Here is a 23,639-nt window from a genome sequence, read left to right as displayed (position 1 = left end):
ATTTATTGTGGTTCCTTCTTTCGTTATTATTTAATATTTTTAGACCTTATATATGTTCGACTCAAGTTTGGTCGACACCGTCCTTCAATTAAGTGTTAACATGTTTAGGCCTACATTATATCATGACACAATCTGCAAGTGCCTCTGCCTCATGCAACACATCACTTGACAGTACATAATTAATATAAATATTATTATGTGTTAATAAAATCACACCATGTGATGTACATAGATTTTTTGTAAAAATCTAGACATTTTTAACCAATGCTTTTCTATTTGAAATTACTACGCACTACTTGTACAGTTGCACACTTGATGTGCACTTTTGTTTTCCTTATTACTTACTGTTTTTAGTTGGGATTCAAGGGTAAATGTTACCGATTATAAATTATGCAAGTAAAAAGGAACAGGCAAAATATATTAATTAATATAACTATAATTCTGTAACAAATTAACATAGTAAACAATGCAACTTTATATCATTGGCATTCAATTTTCTCTTAATATTAAGTGACAATAGTACAATGGTAAAAAAAAAACAATCATGTCTAATTTATGGAAATAACTTTTGTAATAAAAACAATCATTTATTATCAATAATTATACATTCGATTAACATCATTTTACTGGAATATGATAATAGGCTACATTACAGCCTTTTAAAGTAATCATAAAGATATTCATTAATAATATATGATTCTCTACAATGAACACAGTAGTTTCGTTTTAAAATTCATTAAAATATCTGTACACGGAAATTAAACAAATTTTAAGTATATGGTTTTTAATGCTGTATTATTGTTTATACATCATTTTCATATTAGTACATTCACAATGTATGGTTTGGTAAAAACATTAACATTAATAAAAAATATGCAGTTTGAAAAATCACAAAATTTAAAAGTATTAAATCTATGAGATATTTATAATTACTACCTTTAAAACAACAATAATATCTCAATTATTGTTTTCAAGATTATCTTTTAATCTTACCCCCTTTCCCTACAGATTATGATATACATTAAATGAAACTACAATATTGAATTCGATAATTGTTTGCGATTTTTTTAACACTTGTCTCAATTTCAAAATTCTAATTAATAATTATACAAGAGTTTAGTCCACTAAAATAATATTAATGCTTGGAACTAGTGTAATAGAAAAAAAAATATTTTAGACCATAAAAGTAGCAACCTAATGTTTCATATTAGTACAAACATGTTTGTAATTCATTTATAATGTGTTTGATTAGATTAGAAAAATATATATATAAACATAATATTGCATGACTATAACAGTATATTATTAGTACATAATTATAATAATAAAATAGATTATTGATAAATATTTAAAGTCTATTCAAGATATTAAGAACTGTGGGATGGTCCGTATAGATATTTTCCTATCAATACCAAGCTTCCACCTTCAGTTCAAAATGTTATTCTAATATCTGTGTTTGAAAATTCTTTTGGAGGAAATATTACTAAATAATTAATTTCATACAATTATCTAGTTTTCACTATTTACATTGTAATAGGCAAATAAATCTACTTAAATAAAAATAATAATTAAAATAAAACACTCGATTAATAATTTAGCTAAATAACGATAACCTTAACATAATAAGATAATTAAACCAAATAAACAGAATATATTTCTAATACAATAGAAAATAAAATGGTCAAATAATATTTAAAAAGAGAACTATTTCCTTGTCTGCCAGAAAAAAAAAATCGAAATTATATCACCCCAACCACACATTTTTTAATTGAATGTTATCTAAGATCAGATAAACCTTGGCTAATAATAATTTGCACTTATAAAACATAATATATAATATATTAGAAATTATAAAATTTCAAAAACTTATTGGAAAAAAAACATGAACATTTAATTTAAATATTGTAGTATAACTTATTTATAAAGTTAGAACATTTCCTTCAATTTTGGAAATGTTAACATTTTTAACTACTATTGTTAATAACCTTAAATACTATAAAATTTGTAAAAATTATCACTTTAAATCAAGCCAAATTAGCATAAAAAACTTTATAAAATTAGCTGATCCTTAAGGCCACAAGTAAAAAGTAGCCAAGATCTACCAGAAAATAGCATTATAACCAACAAGGTAACTATGATTGGTTTGGAAACAGGTCTCTTCTAAACACATTGATTACCCTAGAATAAAAATGTTCAGTGCCAATAAATAAATTAGTGAAAATAAAATTTAAAATAGCCTTCATTTACCTAATTAATTAAATTTGAGCCGGTATGCTAGATGTGGAAGCAACTTCCATCATCTCATCTTGGTTCTGATTCAGGAAAGTATTACTGTTGACTGTTGTCAACACATGAGGTCTATATGGTTTTCTAGCAGAGTGATTGTTGAATGGTCGAGCACATGCATCAAACAACCTTGATTGATCTATTTCCCTGTGATTTGTGGTGCTAGCTTGCACAATTCGGGGTTGATAAACTGGTACTGGATTGGATCTTGATACATTTGGATACAGTGATGGTGAAGATGATTTATCAGTTTCCATTTCTTCATCAATTCGGGTAGCAGAAAGCTGAGCACATGTTGATGCAATTGGTTCAAAATCACTGAATGGATTAAGATTCCTTGGAACATGCTGATTATATGAAAAAAAAAAGTTATGAACATTTCTGTTAAAATGTAACTTGTTAAATACTAATAAGTACCCCTCTTTGAAATTGGTCATTAGATCTTCTAGAATCACATACTACAGTTTGAACCATAGGTGTGGGTGTTGATTTTTGTATTCTCGTTTCGAGTTTTTGTTTTTTTGGCATTACATTCTTATGGAAAATATCCTCGTCATCCATTGGTTTTTCCATTTCTTCTGTTTTACAATGTTGATGTGGGTTTAATGCATGATCTCGACTTGTACTTGTACCAAGAGTGTCCAATAATGATGGAGCTATGTAAGTAAAACCCTGAAAAAATAAATAATACTATAAATGATAAAGTAGTAGATAAATATTAAATTAAGTCTAAAATAATTAAAATAAGCAATGCAATCATTTGCAATCAAATTGCATATATCAATAAAATATTTTATATATTTAATTACTTAATTTTTAACTTCATGAAATAATTAAATATGCAAAAAAAAGTTATAGTTAACAAAAAATGTTATGCTATAATCAATAATAGAAATATCACAATAAATAGTACAAAAATAAAAATAAATATTTACATCAAATTTAAATTCATCATTATCTTGTGGCATAAATGAGTCTTCTACAGGCGAATCAACTGGAAGCTGATTTGTAAATCTGGAATCAAATTGCGTAGTGTCGTCTGCGCCATTCTAAATAATAATACCTTAATAAATATACAATTATATTCAAAAAGTGAACATAAATTGAACATACTAATTTTGGTTTATATGGAGCTTCACAAGTACGGTTTATTATATCTTTCCAGACAATTTTTTGAAAGAAACGATGATTTCGTATGTCTTCTCCTTGATTTACACCAGATCCTAGTCTATGACTAACTTGTCTCTGCCAATTTCAAAAACAATGTTAATTTAATTACAATTAATTAATATAATTATTAACAGTGATTATAAAATATTTTAAATATTATTTATAAGAAATTTTTTTCTTTAAGTTGGCCATTTAATATTTCTATATATATATATATTTAGCATTTATAACTAACTGTATTATACAAATATATCATTAATTAAATTATAAAAAAATTGTTTTTTTTTACTTACTTTAAGTAATTTTCTCATAAGATCTTTAGCTTCAGGAGATACATAAGGTGGCATTATAAGTTTCCCTCTAAGTATTTTTTCAATAGTTTTTTTTCTATTATCAGCACTAAAAGGTGGCTTGAAGGTAAACACAAATATAAACAAATTAAAATTGTAATACTCTTAATTAAGTTTAATAATATTACTTACAGTTCCTGTTAACATGTCAAACATAAGAGCTCCAAGTGACCACCAATCAACTGGTTTTCCATGACCACTTCTAGTCAAAATTTCTGGTGCCCTGATATAGTAAATTAATATTTTTTAACTGAATTCTCAATAAATGTGATAAGTGTTGTTTGAAATTTCTTACATGTATTCAATTGTACCGCAAAATGTATGAGTAACACTAACTCCATGAACATGTTCTTTACATAAACCAAAATCAGTCAATTTTAAATGACCATCTTGGTCTAATAATACATTTTCTGGTTTTAAATCTCTAAATACACAAATATAAGCCATAATTTAAACACTTAAAAAATGTTAGAATAAAAAAATATTTTGTAGATTTAATTATTAAAAAAATTAAATATATTAATTACCATAGTGCTTATATTAAATATTAGGGAAATTCATAAATAAAAACTATATATTTTAAATTCTAATTCGTTAATTTCTATTTATTAGCAAAATACTTTTGAAGGATTTGTGAGGTAGTGTATTTTATAATGAAATTAACCAATGCATATGATGAATTACTAAGTTTTAAATAATAACTTGTTATTACAAATTTTGAAGAAAATATAATACATTTTTTAATGCTATCAATAGCTTTAAGCCTTAAAACTGTATGAAGATGTGTATAAAACATTTTTTTACTAATCATTTAAAAATTAAAATACAATTTACAATATATTAGATAAATTTAATAAATAAATATACTTAAGAATTTTAACTGATATATTTTTAGATAAATTAATACCTGTAAACTATGCCTTGACTGTGTAAATGCTGTATGGCAATAATAATTTCTGCCAGATAAAAGCTGTAATATTAAAATTAAACTAGTGTCAATACATGATAAGAAAATTATACGGGCTAATCATAAATCAACATTTAATTAAATTAAATTAGTAGTAAACTGTGAAACCTTAAAAAAATGCAAGACATTTGTATTTTGTTTTTAGGATATGAAATAAAAGTATTTTTTTCTAAAAATTTAAATTCAGCTTATAAAGAAAATAATAATTCACACTATAATTTTTAATTTATTTTTAACCAATATTAACATTTAATACAAATTTAAACAGATTACTCAATGTTTTAGTATAATTACTATTTTTAGTATTCATAATTTTTTTATACCACATGCATTACAAGATACTACCACAGGTGGTTTGAAAGTATTATATTTAGTAGTACATCTCCACTCACTAACCAACCATACCACATCAATGGAATTTGATATAAGTAACTATTAACTGATAATAAAAATAATTTTTAACATAATTAATTTATTGCAAATTATAATTATACATTGTTATCAGTAAATGGTCAACATGTGGTATGTTGACCACCTCTCAATATATTGGTAGTATACTATTCCAAAATGTTTATACTCAAATTGACTTTGGATACTACCAATATAACTATATAAAAATGTAGCTCAAGGTTGAGGTAGTAACGTCAGTAGGTCAAATTGGCATGGAATGACCTAATTTTCTGTATATGATGAAATCTAATAAATTACATACATATAATCATTTATTACAAACACATTTAGTGTTTACATGTCTTAATATGAACCAAATTTAACACAATTAAATAAAATATCATAAAATAAATGTTCTTAGCACATTAAAAATAATAAGTAATAAGTAAGTAGTTGGTACTATTTTGTTGTATAGGTTCCACAGTCATTACTACACAAATATTTGATAATAATAAATAACTAAAATAATAAACAATGTGCAATACCATGCTGTGTCTTCTAAGAATATTCCTTCTCGTTCTAAATGCATGAAAAGTTCTCCACCACTTAAATATTCCAAAATAAGATAAAGTTTACCATTTGTTTGAAATGCATAGAACAAACTTACTATAAATGGGTGCTAAAAATATTTAAATATACAAGTATGTTATTTTCATCCATATTTCACCTCTTATTGTAAAAAAAAGTAAAATAAGAGTAATGAATATTTTGTAAACAGATTTCTGTCCAACCATAAAAATATTATACAAACAAAATTGAACTTGAACCTTAACAGCCTCGAGTATATTGCGTTCTGCTTTGGTATGAGCCATATCCTTGGAATTCCTGACAATTGTAGCTTTACGTAACACTTTCATAGCAAAAACTTGATTTGTATCATTACCAGTCTTCTTCCGAACCTGAAAGACTTTTCCATAACCTCCTTTTCCTAATACTTTCAATATCTCGAAACAATCTGGAGATAACTTTTCTTTGGTAGAGTTTACAGTTCTATCTGATAACTTTAATGTCTCTACATCACTGGATCTATAATTTAAAAAACATATTTTTAATAGTTTAATTTAAGTTTTAAATTACTTATTACAATATAAATTATATACATTTGCAAGTTAAGTATATAAAATGTTTAACAGATTCAATTTTATTTTTAAAAAATAATTGTCCTATTACATTTTAAAATTAAACTGATTAGTTTTAAATTATAATGAACTACAAAAAATATTTAACAATAAAACATTATAAGCATAGGCTTATGGGAATTTTCATATTTTTTTCTATGAAAACACATATGACATAAATAGAAAAAAATGTTTAATATTATTGAGAATAATACTTAATAATAAATCAAAATATATTTTGAATGTACAAGGTACATTGGCATACAACTAAATATTATAAAAAATATAGAATGCTAATCAATACATAAACAAATGTTATCTAAAATGTAGGATTATTGTATCTTATAAATATATAAAAAAAGAGATAAAAAAAAATATCTTACTTTTCATCGTATTCATAAATGTTTGGTTCTTGAGCATAACATGCCTAAAAAACAATAACAATACAAATTTTAAAATACAATAAGAACTTATAGATAAAAAATATATTATAGATATAGTGAAACTTGACACAACAGACCACTTTTAATAGACAAAATGTTAAAGTCTCAGAAAAAGGATAGGTATTACTACCTGTCTATAACAGACTTATTCTATTTTTGACCAGACAATTATAAACAGCAATATTTCTCCCAATATATTCATAACAGACAAAAATTTTAGTTCTAATTTAAATTTAATTGTATATGTATGTATAACATACACATAATTACATGTCAAGGCACATACTGATTACATAGCTACTCTTATATCATCGATAACGATTACATTAATTACATATATTTATAACTCAAACTTATTGAGTTTTTTTTTTATCTATAACTAAGAATACAGGATAAATAATTAAAAATTGAGATATTATTGTTAAATTTAAAATATTAGCTAAAGGATATTATTGATTATATAATAATAATAATTATTTATATTCAAAACAAATGTAAGAAGTTCTTTCTAAAATAAAATTAATATTTATCGCAAAACAGAAATACATAACAAAAATGCGAATAAGTTGATATAGTTATAATACTACCTATACGCTAAGCTTGTGATAGGAAAGTTAAGTTCTAAAAATAATGAAGTTTAACAAATATTATTAGATAATCTTTCTAAAATGTTTATGAACAAAATAATATGTTACATATGTACGTTTATATACCTAATATAATACCTTAAACTTTGTATGTCTAGTTACAAACAAAATGTAATATTTTGTCTTAATTTAAATGATGTAAAATTAAATAATATTAATTATTATTGAGTCATAACTTTGTAAGTAGAATGACCAATAGTTTTTATTACATTATCTTGAAATTATAATTACTGTTAGCATTTAACATTCAATGTACAATGTACATGTGAATAAATGTTTAACAATTGCCTATTTATTAATAATAAAATGTTACAAAAATAAGTAATATTGATTAAATAATATTATAATAGCTAGTTAATAGCTTTGTATATTACCAATATTAAATATGCTTCTAAAAAAGTTACACAATAAAAATAGATAAGAAACTAAAGTTATGATTTGTAAGTAGTAAATTTCAATGTTTTGTCAATTATCCTGAAAGATCTTTTTGAAATAATTAGGCATGAAATTTCATGTAATTCCTACATACAATATTTTTTAATAATTATTTATTAATATCAATATACACACACACATATATAAGTATGAGTAATAATTATATTAATAAGTAATTGTATTATTAGTAAAATAGGTGAAAATAACTATCATATCAGTTTATTTTTTTATCATAAAAACATAATATGTTCTATCGACTATTAAATCATTGGGTGTAATATTAAGAATTTTAATTAAAGATAAAACATCGGACGATTTTAAGACAAATACCCAATAACAATTTTTAACAATTATAATTAGTTAGATTTAATTTAATCATTAGTTATACATTATAATTAAAAGGTAACTAAAGTTATTTTTAACAATGAACACTGAAGGTTTTTATAAATAAAATGTTTATTTACAGTAGGTACATACATGTAATTATTTAATAAATTCTATAATTTTAAATTATTTTTCAGTTGTTAAACAAGAAAATACGAAAATACAGAAAAGCCATTTTATATGATAATAGATTTATATATATCATAAACAAGAAAACAATATTTTACAATATAAGTATGTACATGTTAGAAATTGAAAGTATTTATTTAAGTAATTAAAATATTGATTTAATATTTTAATATTCATATTATGTGTATTAGAGTAAATATTATATCTAACTTTTATATTTTATTTAATAAAATATAAAATGTTAAGTTTTAAGTATTAAGTACCTAATATTATTAGATACAAATGTACAATATACAGAATAGAGATAAGTAAAATAAAATGTCAACGATTCTTAATAGGTAATTGTAATAAAATATATTCAAGGTCAATAAGGTTACAATTTATATTGATACTGTTTTTAATTTTGAAAGTTTTGATAATTGGTAGCTAATCGGTAATCCATTCTGAAATTATTCAATACTAATTCCATCCAAGTGTAAAATAGATAGAGTTCCTTATATTGTTATATTATTTTGTTTAACAATCTTATCTTATTTATTAAGAAGCTAGGTATCATTGTACCAACATAATATCTAAGTAATAAGTATACCTACTTTAAAATATATAGTATTACTGTATTAGACTTTTTTATCTATTCAATTTACTAGGAAAATTCTAATGGCTAATAAAAAAAAAATAATAATAGGGATAATAACTGTTATTCTAACTATCATACAATATTATGATGAAAGTTTAGTTATAAATATCTAATAAAAAAAAAAAACTAGCATAGAGTAGTTACCTCAGTAAATACCTAAACTAGTTTATAAATATATACATTTAAATATTGAAATTAAACAGTAACTATGACTAAAAATGTTTGTAGGTATTAAAATGCATGAAAAAAATATTGTTAGATAATATAGTTTTATTGTAGTGGCCAGTAGGTATGAACAATGAACTAAAGCATTGGCCCATGTCGCCGAAGGTAAAGATCAATTGAAAAAAAAAACAACTAAAGTAGGTAAAGATTGAATTACTTAATATTATTTAGTTATCAGATATCTACTTAAAATTTGAAATGGAGAAATAAATTAATAAAAAAAATTATTGATTATTTAAAAATGTTCTAACTACCAAATTAGAATTAAGGAATATAAACTTTTTAGATAAATTTTAACTCATTTAATTTCCTTATTGAGAAAATATTTTTTTTTTTCTATTGTATTAAGTCATAGGTAATATTTAATGAAATTTGCATTAGGTACACTATATATAAATTAGGTACATAGATATTTATGTCTATTGCATTTTAAACTTTTAAATTACATAGGTTCTGCACCCACTGCACTATCAATTTTATTTTAAGTATAATTAAAAAAATTAATTAAACATAAGTAAATATAATTATTTTAATATATTTATTATTTTTATTATATTTTTGTTGTATAATCTTTATTCAAAATTTTGTAGTTTGGTTAATTTGTATAATTTTAAACTGTAAATTATCTGTACTTTTATCACGAGGAATGTTTATAATAATAAGTTAGTACTTTAAAATACATAATTCTAAAGACTTGATTAAATATTCCTTAATAATTATTCTTGCCAATATTGATTGTTGTAGGTTACTGTGTTTAATATTTTTTAAATTTATTTAATTAATAGTTACTTATTAGTTATTACTACCTATTGTAGATTCAATAATTTAGTTAATTTATTATTTATTATATAATCAATATTAGATATATAGATATTTATATGTTTTATTAACTAAAAATATTTAAAACAGTAACCTATCAATATTGTGACCAGTGTTAGAAGAAATTACCAAAATAATTATTAAGCAATATTCAACACCGTTATATTTAAACAGATGTCTAACATAATATCATCTACATTTCATTAATGCATTTTCATTTCTTTTTAGTTTGTCATAAGACAATATTATACCTATTATACTACTTTTATTAAAAACCAAACAAATCACATGTAAAACACATGTAAATGAGTCTAAATGACTATCATGTGTTAAGTAAAAGGAAATTGAAATATCTCTGTTCACCAACTAGGGTTGCATATAACCTTTGACAGTTATTGAATTACTAGTAGATACAGAAGTGGGAAACTGTAAGAATCAGTAATTTTTGATTTCCAAACAAATTACACTACGAATAAAAAATAAAATAGAAACGAATCCCAAAAGTTAAACACTTATTTAAAGCACCAATATAAAACTATAGACTATCTAGGTAAACACACAGTTTCTGTTGATCTATACTTCACAGATACGAACAAAATAGTAATATAAAACAGTACATATAAATAATAATAATAATTATATTTTACTTCTTCGATTTCGAGCACTTCGTCGTCAGAATCGCTGTTGTTCTTCGGCCCGTTGGCGGGTTGAGCCTCGTTATTTTGCAATTCCAAGTCGAAAACGACGGCCTCGGCCATGGCTTTAGTGCGGAAGTGTGATTTCGTTCTGGTATTTATAAATTTTTTTTACGTTTTATTTGATTCGATGGTCTCGCACGCGTACTCTGAGGTGGCGTAGACGATGCTAATAATAATATGCCGAATATCAAATCCGCGGCGTTTGCAAAACGGACGGCATTATAGAATAATATTATTATAGTCGGAGCGGGGAAACGGATAGAACGAAACGCGAAATGCGAAAACTAAACGAACGATAATATTATATTTTACCGTGTAGGTATCTCTCGATCACCTAATAAAACATGTCCGGTACCGATATAATCGTCATTCGTCATACACTGAAATGTTAATAGCCTTGTAAGTTGTAGGTATTTACTATTTAATAATATATATTTTTACAATAATAATAGTAATATTAATTATTACTATTGTTATTATTATTATTATTATTATTATTATTATTACACACGACGGCCAACACGGGCTACGACGACGATGATACCGTTTTACGCTCAGATCATTCACTCAACGTAGTCACTGGATGGCGGGCGCACACACGGACACACGTAGAATGTTTTCGATGAACGGGACGCGAGTAGAATCGCGTGACGTCGGTGGGTGGTAGAGGTGGTTCCGAATACTTCCGACGAATTATAATGTTTATAGTGTAGTTGTAGTAGTAGTAGTATCACAGACATAATATTACGGAGTTGTAGTGGTAGTAGTTGCAGTTGGCAATAGTGCAGTGCGCATACGCAAAAACCGCAATAATATTATTATTATTATCATTATGTCAATGACGGTGTGGCGACTGATGGTGGAGGGGACGTGTTCGCGCATTTGCGATAGTGGCAATCGGATCGGAATGCACCGCGGAATGTGTACCTGTTAAAATGACGTGCGGTTAGCGAGTGGTTAATAATGGTTACCGAATACCGTTGTGCAACATTATAAAACCATTAAACTTTTAGCATTATATTATTGTTCTGTTCTTATAGTAATAATATAGAGTATAGACAATACTTATCGCGCCTCTGCCACTATCGACCAATAACAGCTACTGCTTTGCCCGCGGTTATATCGACTTTTTGTGTAGCATTCGAAATCATTTGGATACTTCGACGGTTGATACCGACTTTTATTATATTGTATAGTCTCACATGTTATGTATTATGTTTTCCAGTTTTTGGAATCAGTCCGAATTTTATTCCGTTTAGTGAGCTGGGAGTTACTACTAATCTACTAAGCATAATTTGAAACAGTTTTGAACAGTCTTTTAGATTACATTTGAAATGATATTTTGTATTTATTATTATTATACATTTATATTACTGTAAGTAATTAATTTTTATACCATAGTAATACAACTATACCTATACAATTGTACGGTAGTAAGTTGTACCACTGCGATTTTGCAAAAAAAAAAAAAAATCGCATTTTTTATATTTATTATTTTAATTATTACTAGTTGTTGACTGTTATTATAACGAGTTTAATCAGAAATTTAATCGAGGATTAACATTTGTTTGCCGATTAGCTAATCAATGTTCAAACACGAACGGTACAATAACTGGCCTTACGTTATACCGGCGCACTAGGTTCAAGTTATTATTATATAAATAGATTAAAACTACTAATCTACATATTTTTAAAATATAATATTAACCACGACGTGTATAGTAAATAGTAATAATAGGAATAAAAACCACGGTCAAAATATCCAAAATAAAAGATCCAACCACCAACAGACTAATAATGGGATATTTTTTGAAAAACGGGACGTCCGACATCTTCATACTGATATCCTCATAATAGTTCAATAATATTAAACGGTGTCGTGTATCAGTGCTATATCATATTAAACAGTGTAAGTTGTGTCTACATATATAGTGATGGTCATGTTATGACGGAGTACGAGCTTGCGAGTGAGAAAACGTCAAGACGCGCGCCAAGTTCCCGCCATCGCAAGTCGCGTAGGGGGGTGTCCACTGTTTCGGCCTGAAAGTCAATTGAACGGTCTTTAAATTCACCCACGCGTCTACCGCCATTCGCCAACCCTATTGCAACAATACTATTATTATCGAAGAAAACGATATACACGTCGATTAATGTGGCTGCTGTATTAAATTTATAATAGTATCATCACTACACGTAAAGTGTATTTATTTATTTTTGAAAACGACAGGTTTTTATTTTATATAAATTACGATATTAGTATAAATATATATATATATATATATAGTAGGTATATATATTATCTACAATATACAAATATAGATTAAATAACACGGTGTTTACGGTGTTATATTTTAATGTATGCAATTAATAAGGATAACATTCATGACAAATACATTGTGGTATACATTATATAAATAATAATAATAAAAATTAATTTTAATCTGTCTTAAAATGTTCTTACATAGATAGCTACCACCTAGAGTAGACTAATAGTCTTAGTTCTGAGACACTGAGAGTTCCAAACCATGGTTTGAATGAATTAGACGTTTTGTTCTTTCTTTTTGGGTAATAAAATATACCTACGCTAATATTTTTATTAGTTCTGAATGTTCTGATTTTAAATATATGTCTATTTCAGGGCTCAAACCTGGTTGATTATAGTCGCTATAGATGCACAAAACGTGATTCTGTTTAAACCAGTACCATCGCAACCTTGCCTTAGAAATACCTATTATGTAATACATTTTATGTCTAGAATTTTTCTTTTAGGGCTTATCTAAGTTAGCTAGATCCAAAATGTCGGAAATCAGAACGTAGTCGGTAGTCAGGTTGGTTAGGGTTAATTAATATTAAAACAAAACTAGTAACAAAAAGTGTTTATGCCCAATTTGCCACATTTTTTTAAGCTCGATCAAAAAGATTGAAAATGTAATATAAGATCCACATAATCTGTTCTTTTTGAAATTTAAAAAATATTAAAAATTTTTGGGCACGATTTTGAAGTCAAATTTAAACAAAATTTGTCAAAATCATGAATATTTGTAAATTATTTTATAAAATAATCAATTTTCATAGTTTAGGTTTGAAATTTAATATGAGGTTACATATTATACTGTGTAACTATTCTAATAATAGTGTTCATCCGTCATTGTACATGATAATTGAATATGCTATATCTATATTATATATATATATATATATATATATATATATATACTGATCATAACTATATAATTAAATATTAAAGTCATAATTTATAATATAATTCGTGCATTCTTTACAGTAATTTTCAGATAAAATATCAATGATATGATATAATTACATAATATCTACTATGCATGACAAGAGTATGAAACAGTTTGTTGTTTGTATTCATTACAATAATCTATATGTTTTATTTGACATTATAATTGTTTGATATTTCATCGATTACAATGAGTAATGATAATAATTATGAATGATCAAATATTAGAAAATAACTTATAATATCGTAGTTTAACATTATTAAGAGGATATTATACCCGCATGTGTTGTCTCTGTTTTACTAACGTACATATCATAACAAATTTTCTTTCAGCAGAATACATTTTGTGACGTTAGTTTTAATATTAGAGTAAATTTACCTATTATCAAATTTAAAGGTAAGAATATTATCTAGATAATGACATATGATTTTATTGATATTATCATTTCAAAGTGATTTATGAACATTTTAATGTTTTTATATTGTACATAGCTGTAACTCACTTTAAAATAGTAATATCATTAAAAGCATATGTCTACTGTCTAAATAATATTCTTACCTTTAAATTTGATAATAGGTAAATTTACTCTAATATTAAAGGTAACGTCACAAAATGTATTCTGCTGAACGAAAATTTGTTATGAATTATGATGTATGTTAGTAAGACAGAGGCAACACATGTGGGTATGGCGTCCTCTTAAGTAGTATACAGTATACTTTCATTCTCCCGACTATAGTATGTTATAATAATATATTTTTGTATTTTAGAAGCAGAACATATTATATTATTGTAGTATTGTACGACTATAATAGTATAATACAAACATAATATGTTATGATAGATATGTTTATAGATTGTAGCAATAGCTATACTATTATTGTGATTTGATTTAGTGTGAATAGTTTTATCATAATTCGATTATACATTCAAAATTAATTGTTATATTTAAAGCTGAAACATATTATGATTTAAAAACAATTGATGGTTTACAGATGTATAATATACGCACTGTATACAGTACATAATAGAACGTCTATCGTAGGTATTTTTGTTTAATTCAGATGTTCATATTTTAGACATAAGTTTTTTTATTGGTATTTTGAATGCTTACCAAACATTTATAGTATAATGCATATATATGTATATTGCCTACTTTTAATACTTGTAAAAATTATTAATTTGTAAAAATAGGTAACGTGCCATTGTGCCTTGTATGTGTTTGCATGTTATAATAAATAAAATACAATTTTTTTAAACATTTATTAGTTATGTTACTTTAATAATCTAAAATATTCCTATTGTTTTGCTTATTTTTAAAAATATGTTTTCATTATAAGTTATAAATTAATACGCATGATTAATTAATGTAAATACGTTTGTATTCCATGCAGAAGCATGCATACATTTTTACGATTATAGGCATTGGAAATTTACTACCCCTATTATAAGTAAACAAATTATAATACTCTCTTCAAAATATTCTAAATATCAATTATAAAAATATACTTAGATCCATTTGGTGAAATTAAGTTATTATTATTATTTAGTCACATTATCTTTGTCTTTAAGTTGGGGTTGGAGATGAATGCATTAATTTTGAAAATTATTATCTTCAAAATCGTTTAAATAAATATTTTGTAAATTTTGGTTTATTTTTACGAATTATTTAACTATAAATTATTATGAATACTATAAAATAGGTTTTACATAGTTACAATATTTATTACAAGATTGAAAAAAAAAAATCTTAAATAATGAATTTTCTATTTTTTATCTTTTTATATTATGAATGATATATTTTATTATATGTAGTACTAAAGAATTTGCCATTTCCTAAATTTGATCGCTCTTAGTTTCTGCTTACTCTGCATATCGGGAAATTTGCCTCTAATTCCATGCCCATTAAAGGTCTGTTGCTCTGTAATCGTGCTATACGCCTATACTCTAGGCTGTTTACCACCATTAATCTACTATCTAACCAGTAATCACTCTTTGTCTCTTTCAAATTGGATCTCAATAGTAGACCTTCCTGTATCCTGTATTATCTTCAACAAGGGAGGTGTCTTATGCGATTTTCATAATCATCTATTAATCAGTTCTATAATTTCCTCCATTAGGACTAAATTCAAAAATTAGTTTTCACGTCTCGGTTCTGATTTCTCATGTATTGATGCAGCACTTTCATTGAATAATGTCTGTACCATAATTTAAGCTGTCCTACATTTCATCTTGCATTAAATAGGTTTTAAAATTATTTAAAAATGTATATTACATATACATAAGTACATGTAATTTGTAATATCTTTTTTCTTTATTCTAATCAAAATAATTATATTTTGAACATTTATTAAAATGTTATTTATATTTCATTTTTTAAAAAGAATTAAAAAACTTAATTGTAAATGTTATATGTGATTATGATTATACTTATAGAATCTATCTTATTATATAACATATTATTTATTTTGTAAAAAATATTATAATAAAATAATAAGTATTTTAATTTTATATTTATGATAATTTTTCCATTGTAAACTAAGTGAAAAATCATGCATTCTTAAAAAACTATTAAAATAATAGATTTTTAAAAGTTTTTTATTTAATACTTTAAAATATTATTCGATTTGAGAACAATTATTTTTATTTGTTGGTTAATTTATTTGTATACATACAAGTTACGTAACATAGTAAAAATAAACGTATAAGCTCTAAATCAAATTAAAACATTTCATGAGAACTATATAATAACACGGATTAATTAATAAGTGAAAGTAAATTTAAATTTACTTACTTCTGTAAATCAGTGTATAATATAATATATACAAATGTTTTATTCAATTAATTAATTAATATTATAAGTTATTTAAGCCATAATTATTATTTTATAGATTAACTTGTTATTTTCAGTATATTATGAAATATTCACAATAATCAAAATATTTTAAAGGAATCTCAGCATAAGTGATTTAACACTGCTTGAAATTTCGCTTTAATTGGAATATTTATTAATTTATCACTGCTTTCAAATTTAAAATAATAATATACCACTAATATTGAACTGAGTGAAAGCGAAACGTAATTGTGCCCAATGTACTTTCAAGAAAGAAAAACTTTCAATTTTTTCTTTAAGCACCTGCATCTAGTTCAAGGTTAATCGCAAGTATTAATTGTACATACAAAATCGACTTTAGATAAAACTTAGGTATTTTTTCTTTTATAAAGTTTTATTTTTAAATAGTATAGTGAAATGTAAAATCGTATAAAATATTCAATTTCTTTCCACTATACAATATATTTATTTTCAACTCAAACGAGCTTAAGTAACATTTGTGTAAATATTAAAAAAAAAAAAATGTATAAAGACAATACATTACATCTATGAACGCATTAAAGTCAATAAACTCATAATTTAAAATTAAATTATTTTAATTTTGCTATTACTTTTCAAAACGCATAAAAAATAGGTCAAATTTAAAATAAACAACTACTCATGTGATAACCAAAATAAAAGTTTTAAATCTTTTAACATTTTTTAAATTATGTTTATATCTTTTACTTACTTATCTTTTATAAAGCTTGCATTATTCGTGAAAATATATTTTAAGTTTGAAATAAAATAATAAATAAGCGTTAACGAATAGCATAAGAAAAAAATTAGAATAAGTGTGTTAGTATGCATTTAATAATTTTGAGCGAGAAGAGTTAATTTAATTTGATGATATAGATCAGTTATGATAATAATATACTATTATTTTTGTTTTTATATTTTTATATAATACTATACTTGTAAAATGATACATTATGTATATTTTTTTATTATATAAGGAATGTCCTCTGGCTTCAGAAAATACCTCACAAATAACATGAATGTAATAAAATTGCCTTATTAATAGACGATCGGCTACAATTTAAGTTTAACATTAATGGACCATTAATAATGGTGCATGTATATAATATACTTACATTAATTAACAAAATTATTTTGAACACAGGGAAAATTTATAAAGTTGTAAACATTACGAAGTTTTATTGAAAAGTAATAAAATTCAAATATCTAAGTGTTTTTTATTAGAGTTAATAATTTATACAATAAACTTTTTGGTGATAAATCTTGAAGCCATCTGTCCAATAATGCGAAATCAGCGTTTTCCACTTCGTTACAGGGATCTTGGGCTTTACTCAATGGCTGGGGAACAAAACGATGTCCTGTAAAATTATTTTTCGTAAGTAATTTTATCAGACGAGTGTTTTATGTTGGCATGAAAATAATTGAATTGTAATACAGAATATTTTAAATAAATAATTAATTAAAAACTTAAGTTATGTATAACATTTTCATAGAAATAAATAAATAAATTTACCTATAAGACGTTCTGCTGCACCACACAAACCACACCATTCACGATATGTCAGAATTTGACCATTTGACCATCCAATCATCTGATGTAAATCTATTGCTTCCTGGTTAGAAAATTGTCTACCCATCACCTCGCCTAATGCAGGTATGAGTTTCTAATAAGTTGAATATTGGTTAGAATAATATATTTAATATTATGTTTCCACTATTGTGAAATTATCATTTACATTTTCATGGATCGTTCTTGTCTCCGAGTTTGTGTTATATTTTTCAAAAACTCTTGAATAAATGACTAGACAACTCCCAATGATACTTGTATTACTTCTCAAATAATCTAACGGTGTCATATCTGAAATATACATGAGTATAATATACATATTATTTTATTATTATTATTTTGACTTAAAACAATTGTAACCTTTTAAGCTTTTTCTGTCTAAAGGTAGTTCGAATCTTATGTTTTTTCTAGAAAATGTTCTTGGTAAACCTGGTAACATTACTTCTGTATTTACTCCTAGTTTACGTTTTAATGCATCTAGCTCATCATTAATTTCTTGATTGATTAATATTGGTTTCATTTTGAATGCTTCTTGTAATGCCATGTGTTTCTAAAAAAATAATTTATAATATGAATATTTAAATAATGCTATTATTTTTTCAATAATTTTTTATATTTTAAAATTATTGATAAGTTTTTTATTTTATGTAATAACATGAATTAATTGTGTAATTTATATTTTATTATATAAATAGATATATTGTATATTTTATTATATATACATTTTATATAGAATGATACTTTTATCGAACAACAGTTATTATTTTAAAATATGTTAATATTTTTGATAATATTTTGTTAAGAATGTTTTATTTTGACTAGAAATCACGTAAAAAAAATATTTTCAAAAACGTTAATAGATTTTAAAATAATGACTGTTATTCGATAAAATAATCACTCAATTTATATAAAGTAAATAAATTGTGTTTGGACTTTGGAATAATGTGTAATTTTAACAAAAGAATATATTGTTATAAATATATTTGTAGGTAGAACGATAAAAGACATAGTATTTGGACTAGGGTTATCAAAATTGTATTGCAAATATATATTTTTAATTCTAAAACATTTTAACATTTTATGTTTTATCATTTTAACTGGTAAATGTAATATTATTCATAGTACTTTAAAATAAATTTAATTTTGAGAGTTTAAAATTAATATTAATGATATAAAAATTATATTTTAACCTTCACATCAAATTCATTTTCAACGTCAAGTAAGTACAATTCTCTTTGAAGCTCTTTTAAAATATCTATGTCTATGAATGAACTTGTTTTTGGTTCTTCATTAATCTCTTCTTCACTTTTTAGTGCGTCATTTTCTGCAGTTATACTACCATTCAATGAATTTTGATTTATTGTAGAAACCTATTAATTGAACCAAAATATTGTAGTTTTATAAAATGCATCATATTAAAAATTATAATGACTTGAGTCTCTAATGAGTCTTGGACTCCTTTAAATTCTTTATTATTTTGCCCTGATTTCTTTTTCTCTGATTTTTTTTTGCTCTTTTTTCCTGGTTTAATAGGTTTTCCTCTTCTCCAAGTAACTTCTTTGTTTTCTTCTGTATCTTTTTGCACATCATAAGCACCAGGTAAATCTAAATGCCGCTAAAAAGAAACTAAATTATGGAGAGTGGACTTTATTTATTAATAATTAAGTAGGTACTCACCAAATTATCGGCGATGTTGTCTGCTTGTTTTTCTGTAATAGTGATTTTATGTCGAGGCCTTTTTTTAAATACTTCTTTTTTAACTTCTATTTTTCGTCCTAAAATGCTAGTTGTATAATTTGGACGAAAATAATGTGGAATATGAAGTACAGAACCATGGCATAAAGAAAACGCTTCGCAAAAATCTTGACCCACAACACCCTAAAATAAGTTTTACACTTTTGTAGAAATACTAAAAAATTTGAAGGATTTGAAAATATCGAATTATATTTCTATACTTGGAAACCTAAAAATAGATTTTGAATAATTGAATATTGTAGGAAGAAGGAGATCGAGCCAATTTGGTGAAACGTTCTGTATTTTATAGACTTCTCAAGCTTATTTTAGCTTTTTATTTTAAAAGATCATTGATCATTATATACTATAATATTTATGGTTTATTCTTCTCATTTTTTTAAATATTTACTTAATATTATTGTCTCACTCAGCTGTGTCTAACCGAAAATTTTATCGATGACTGTTGACTTCTACTTCGATTTAAATCTAATACAAGTTTAGATTTGTCTATTTCTAATTCAGCTGGGCTTTTTTTTTGTACGACTGTAGGCATTGGACTAGTTGCTCTAGAATCTGTTTCTGTATATTTTCTGAACAGCTCTTCTGGTACGATAATATTAATTTCATCAACATCAGGATATCGATGAGGTGACTTAGGGTCCAAGGTCTGCAAAATAAGCAAAATAGAAAGGCTTACTAAGCTATTTCTATAACTTATAAGTTATTTTAAATTACCAAAGCGTCCTTAGCTTTTTTTACAAGATCTTTAATTTCGCTATCCAGCGGATGATTGCACAACACTGAACAGCCATATGGATATGGATTATATAACGAGGCTAATGGTTTTAATACAATTGGCGCTGGATTGCATGATACTCCGGTAATATCAATTGTTTCATCTTTCTACATTTTAACAATTGAACAAAACTTCACATTATTCATAGATGACTGGATCATTAAATAAAATTTTAAAATTTTAAGTAGTACTCTGAATAATTTAAATGTTTATTATTATTACAGTAGTAACACACGTTGCTCGTTAATTAATAGTGACTTATTAAAGATATTGCGTACCTACAAATACAAAAAAAGAAAAACGGCAGTTTGTATAGGCAATTTAGTTACTTTTATGAATAATCAACTGTAAATTTATAATATATGTATTAGTTTATAAGATAATAGTATAATACAATATAGAAGGGATATGTACATTTTTTTATATGGCCATTGTTGTTAATTTAAATACTTAAATTTATTATTGCATATTATTCTAACAAAATGCGATGTATGTAATCGTTAATAATAACATAAATTTAAGTATTATTTAAACATACATTTTTAGTTAAATACTTAAATGTTTTTAGTAGGTATATTAAAAAAAATCTCAACTTATATATTTTAAAATAATTTACAGAAACTATGCTCATTCGATAAGTGGAGCGCATTAATACTGAGTAATTTGTATAAATAATTATTATAACATTACCTGATTTATATCTTTGAAATCATCCTTGACTACGCTGGCATAAAGACCAGTCCTACTTACCATGGTTATTATGTACAATTTTGGTTTTTCTTATAAGTGTTATAATAATTGTTATGAAATGGTAGAAAAAAATTGTACAACCGATAGTTTTTGTATTAGCCGCTTGCTTTGTTTTATTTACATAACAATTACGTTACTATTGCATAATGTGTAGGTATAGTGTTATACACACGTTATAATATTTCTGATGGCGTGGTCGTTTATATGACACCGTGCTTTGAACCAACGCCGTAACCCCGGCAACTTGGGGGCTTTATCATTATGATAAGAATATTAGATTATTAATCGTTTACGATTTGCTTGAAACTGATGTAATAAGAGTTCAATACCGTTGTACGTATACATTTTTAATGAACACAAAATCCTAATGAATACATATAAGTAAAACATTGTTATTCGTACAATTATACCTATGTATAGATAATCATAATCGATCTTGTTAGTTATATAACTAAACAAAAACAAAATAATCGATAACAATAATTTATGACACCATATTTACCATACTATTAAAATATTAATTAGATATTAAAATCTTCCAAATTAGCAAAAAAATAGCAATCATATATTTCTATATTAAGTTTTAAAGATTGGTAGATACATTATACGTACTACGCATTTATAAATTATAATATGTTTAGATATTTACTTTTTGATTCTTAAAACGTTTGATATTTGATGTTCGTATGTGTATATTTTAATATAATTGAGTTATTAATTTTCAGTATGTACAAAGTGTCCCAAAAAGAATAACACCTTTTTTTAAATCGGTAACTATTTTTTTATTTTTATGTTTTTATCATTTTTTTTATCTACTGTAATTTCAGTTTGTTGTTGTGTAATCAGTTTTTTCCAAATATCACCATGGATTGGATGTCAATTGAAACACGCATGTTGGTTGTTGAGATCTTTTATCAATCTATAACGAAAGTGACTTCGTATCTTACTCAAACGTGATGTTGCTCCCAGTGTGTTATTGATTCGTCGGTTAATGAAAATTCGAAAACACTGGTTCAACTGTTGATCTCAAAGCCCCGGCTAGTGTAAAACATCCTCGTGAAACTCACCAAAGAGAACTGAGAGGCAGTTATTGTTAATTTTCTCGACCAGACTGGCCTGTTAACAAGCTAGTGGAGGAAAATCAAACAATATTATTTTTCATACATAAACTGGATGTTATATTGAAACTGTATATACGAGTATATCCTTTTTTTGTAATTTTTTTAAAAATAAAATGTTTTTTTAGCTATTTTAAAAAAAGTGTTTTTTTTTGGGACACACTGTATTTGAATTTTGCTTAATAAAATAAATATGAAATATATTTTACAATAACTTAAGCATTTAATATTACAAAAGTTTATAGAATAGTATTTGTATTATAAACCAATATAAGCATATAGGTAGGTAGTATATAAGATTATCAAAGATACCCATTAGTAGGTAATTATTATTTCGTACCAAATGTTTAATTTTTTTAAATTTTATTATATAATTTTTATTAAGAATCTATATAATATATAGGACATAGACACTTAATATTTATTTTGATTTAAGTGAACAAATTTATTATATTCATTGTTATATATAATATTAGTTATAAATTATTTAGTTTTTGAAATTTGTACCTACCTATAAGAAAATAATTTTAATTTTGTATCCAAAATTACAAACGAACTAAAAATCAAGAGGGTGATTCACTAATAATTTTTAGAGGAAAAAGAGACAAGTAATTACAATATTTGATTGAACAATAATGGTTGTCAAATTTGCACATTTTAATTCAAATTCATAGTGATTATTTGATATAATTTAGCTATGAATAATTTTTATATTTTATAGCTAAATTGGTTAGAGAATGTTTTAGAGTATTGTTGCCATCATTACTCTACGTGTATGCCAAATTTCAGCAAATACACGCATATGGTTGTAAGTTATATAAAA

General features: G+C 24.8%; 2 protein-coding genes across 2 annotated transcripts; both read right to left on the bottom strand.

Annotated features, from left to right (window-relative positions):
• Nucleotides 1-418: 418 nt before the first annotated feature.
• On the bottom strand, nt 419-11,369 carry LOC132920353 (ribosomal protein S6 kinase beta-2-like). Its single transcript, XM_060982680.1, has 13 exons — nt 10,708-11,369; nt 6,725-6,768; nt 5,991-6,249; nt 5,709-5,842; nt 4,714-4,776; nt 4,102-4,230; nt 3,939-4,029; nt 3,750-3,866; nt 3,400-3,531; nt 3,222-3,335; nt 2,704-2,958; nt 2,248-2,633; nt 419-2,178 (listed from the first exon to the last, which is right to left on the bottom strand). Exons 1-12 carry the CDS (start codon nt 10,816-10,818, stop codon nt 2,256-2,258), a joined length of 1,827 nt encoding a protein of 608 aa, XP_060838663.1. The 5' UTR covers nt 10,819-11,369; the 3' UTR covers nt 419-2,178; nt 2,248-2,255.
• A 6,649-nt stretch (nt 11,370-18,018) lies between these two features.
• Nucleotides 18,019-21,836, bottom strand: LOC132921700 (uncharacterized). The gene is made up of 10 exons (XM_060984869.1): nt 21,639-21,836; nt 20,888-21,055; nt 20,595-20,819; nt 20,096-20,296; nt 19,851-20,033; nt 19,609-19,788; nt 18,779-18,968; nt 18,588-18,709; nt 18,365-18,515; nt 18,019-18,209 (listed from the first exon to the last, which is right to left on the bottom strand). Exons 1-10 carry the CDS (start codon nt 21,699-21,701, stop codon nt 18,058-18,060), a joined length of 1,635 nt encoding a protein of 544 aa, XP_060840852.1. The 5' UTR covers nt 21,702-21,836; the 3' UTR covers nt 18,019-18,057.
• Nucleotides 21,837-23,639: the final 1,803 nt, after the last annotated feature.

This window comes from Rhopalosiphum padi, chromosome 2 (genome assembly GCF_020882245.1).
Source record: "Rhopalosiphum padi isolate XX-2018 chromosome 2, ASM2088224v1, whole genome shotgun sequence".
Taxonomy (NCBI): Eukaryota; Metazoa; Arthropoda; class Insecta; order Hemiptera; family Aphididae; genus Rhopalosiphum; species Rhopalosiphum padi.
This window is presented reverse-complemented; position numbering and strand designations above follow the sequence as displayed.

Excerpts from the sequence above, each read along its gene's own strand:
- LOC132920353 (XM_060982680.1), bottom strand. The coding sequence starts at position 10,818 with ATGGCCGAGGCCGTCGTTTTCGACTTGGAATTGCAAAATAACGAGGCT. Across the intron at positions 4,777-5,708 it reads TTCTTAGAAGACACAGCATG|CTTTTATCTGGCAGAAATTA; the intron begins GTATTGCACATT and ends TTAATATTACAG. Across the intron at positions 3,867-3,938 it reads TTGACATGTTAACAGGAACT|CCACCTTTTAGTGCTGATAA; the intron begins GTAAGTAATATT and ends TTTACCTTCAAG.
- LOC132921700 (XM_060984869.1), bottom strand. The coding sequence starts at position 21,701 with ATGGTAAGTAGGACTGGTCTTTATGCCAGCGTAGTCAAGGATGATTTC. Across the intron at positions 18,710-18,778 it reads AGACAGAAAAAGCTTAAAAG|ATATGACACCGTTAGATTAT; the intron begins GTTACAATTGTT and ends TGTATATTTCAG. Across the intron at positions 18,210-18,364 it reads TGCAGCAGAACGTCTTATAG|GACATCGTTTTGTTCCCCAG; the intron begins GTAAATTTATTT and ends ATAATTTTACAG.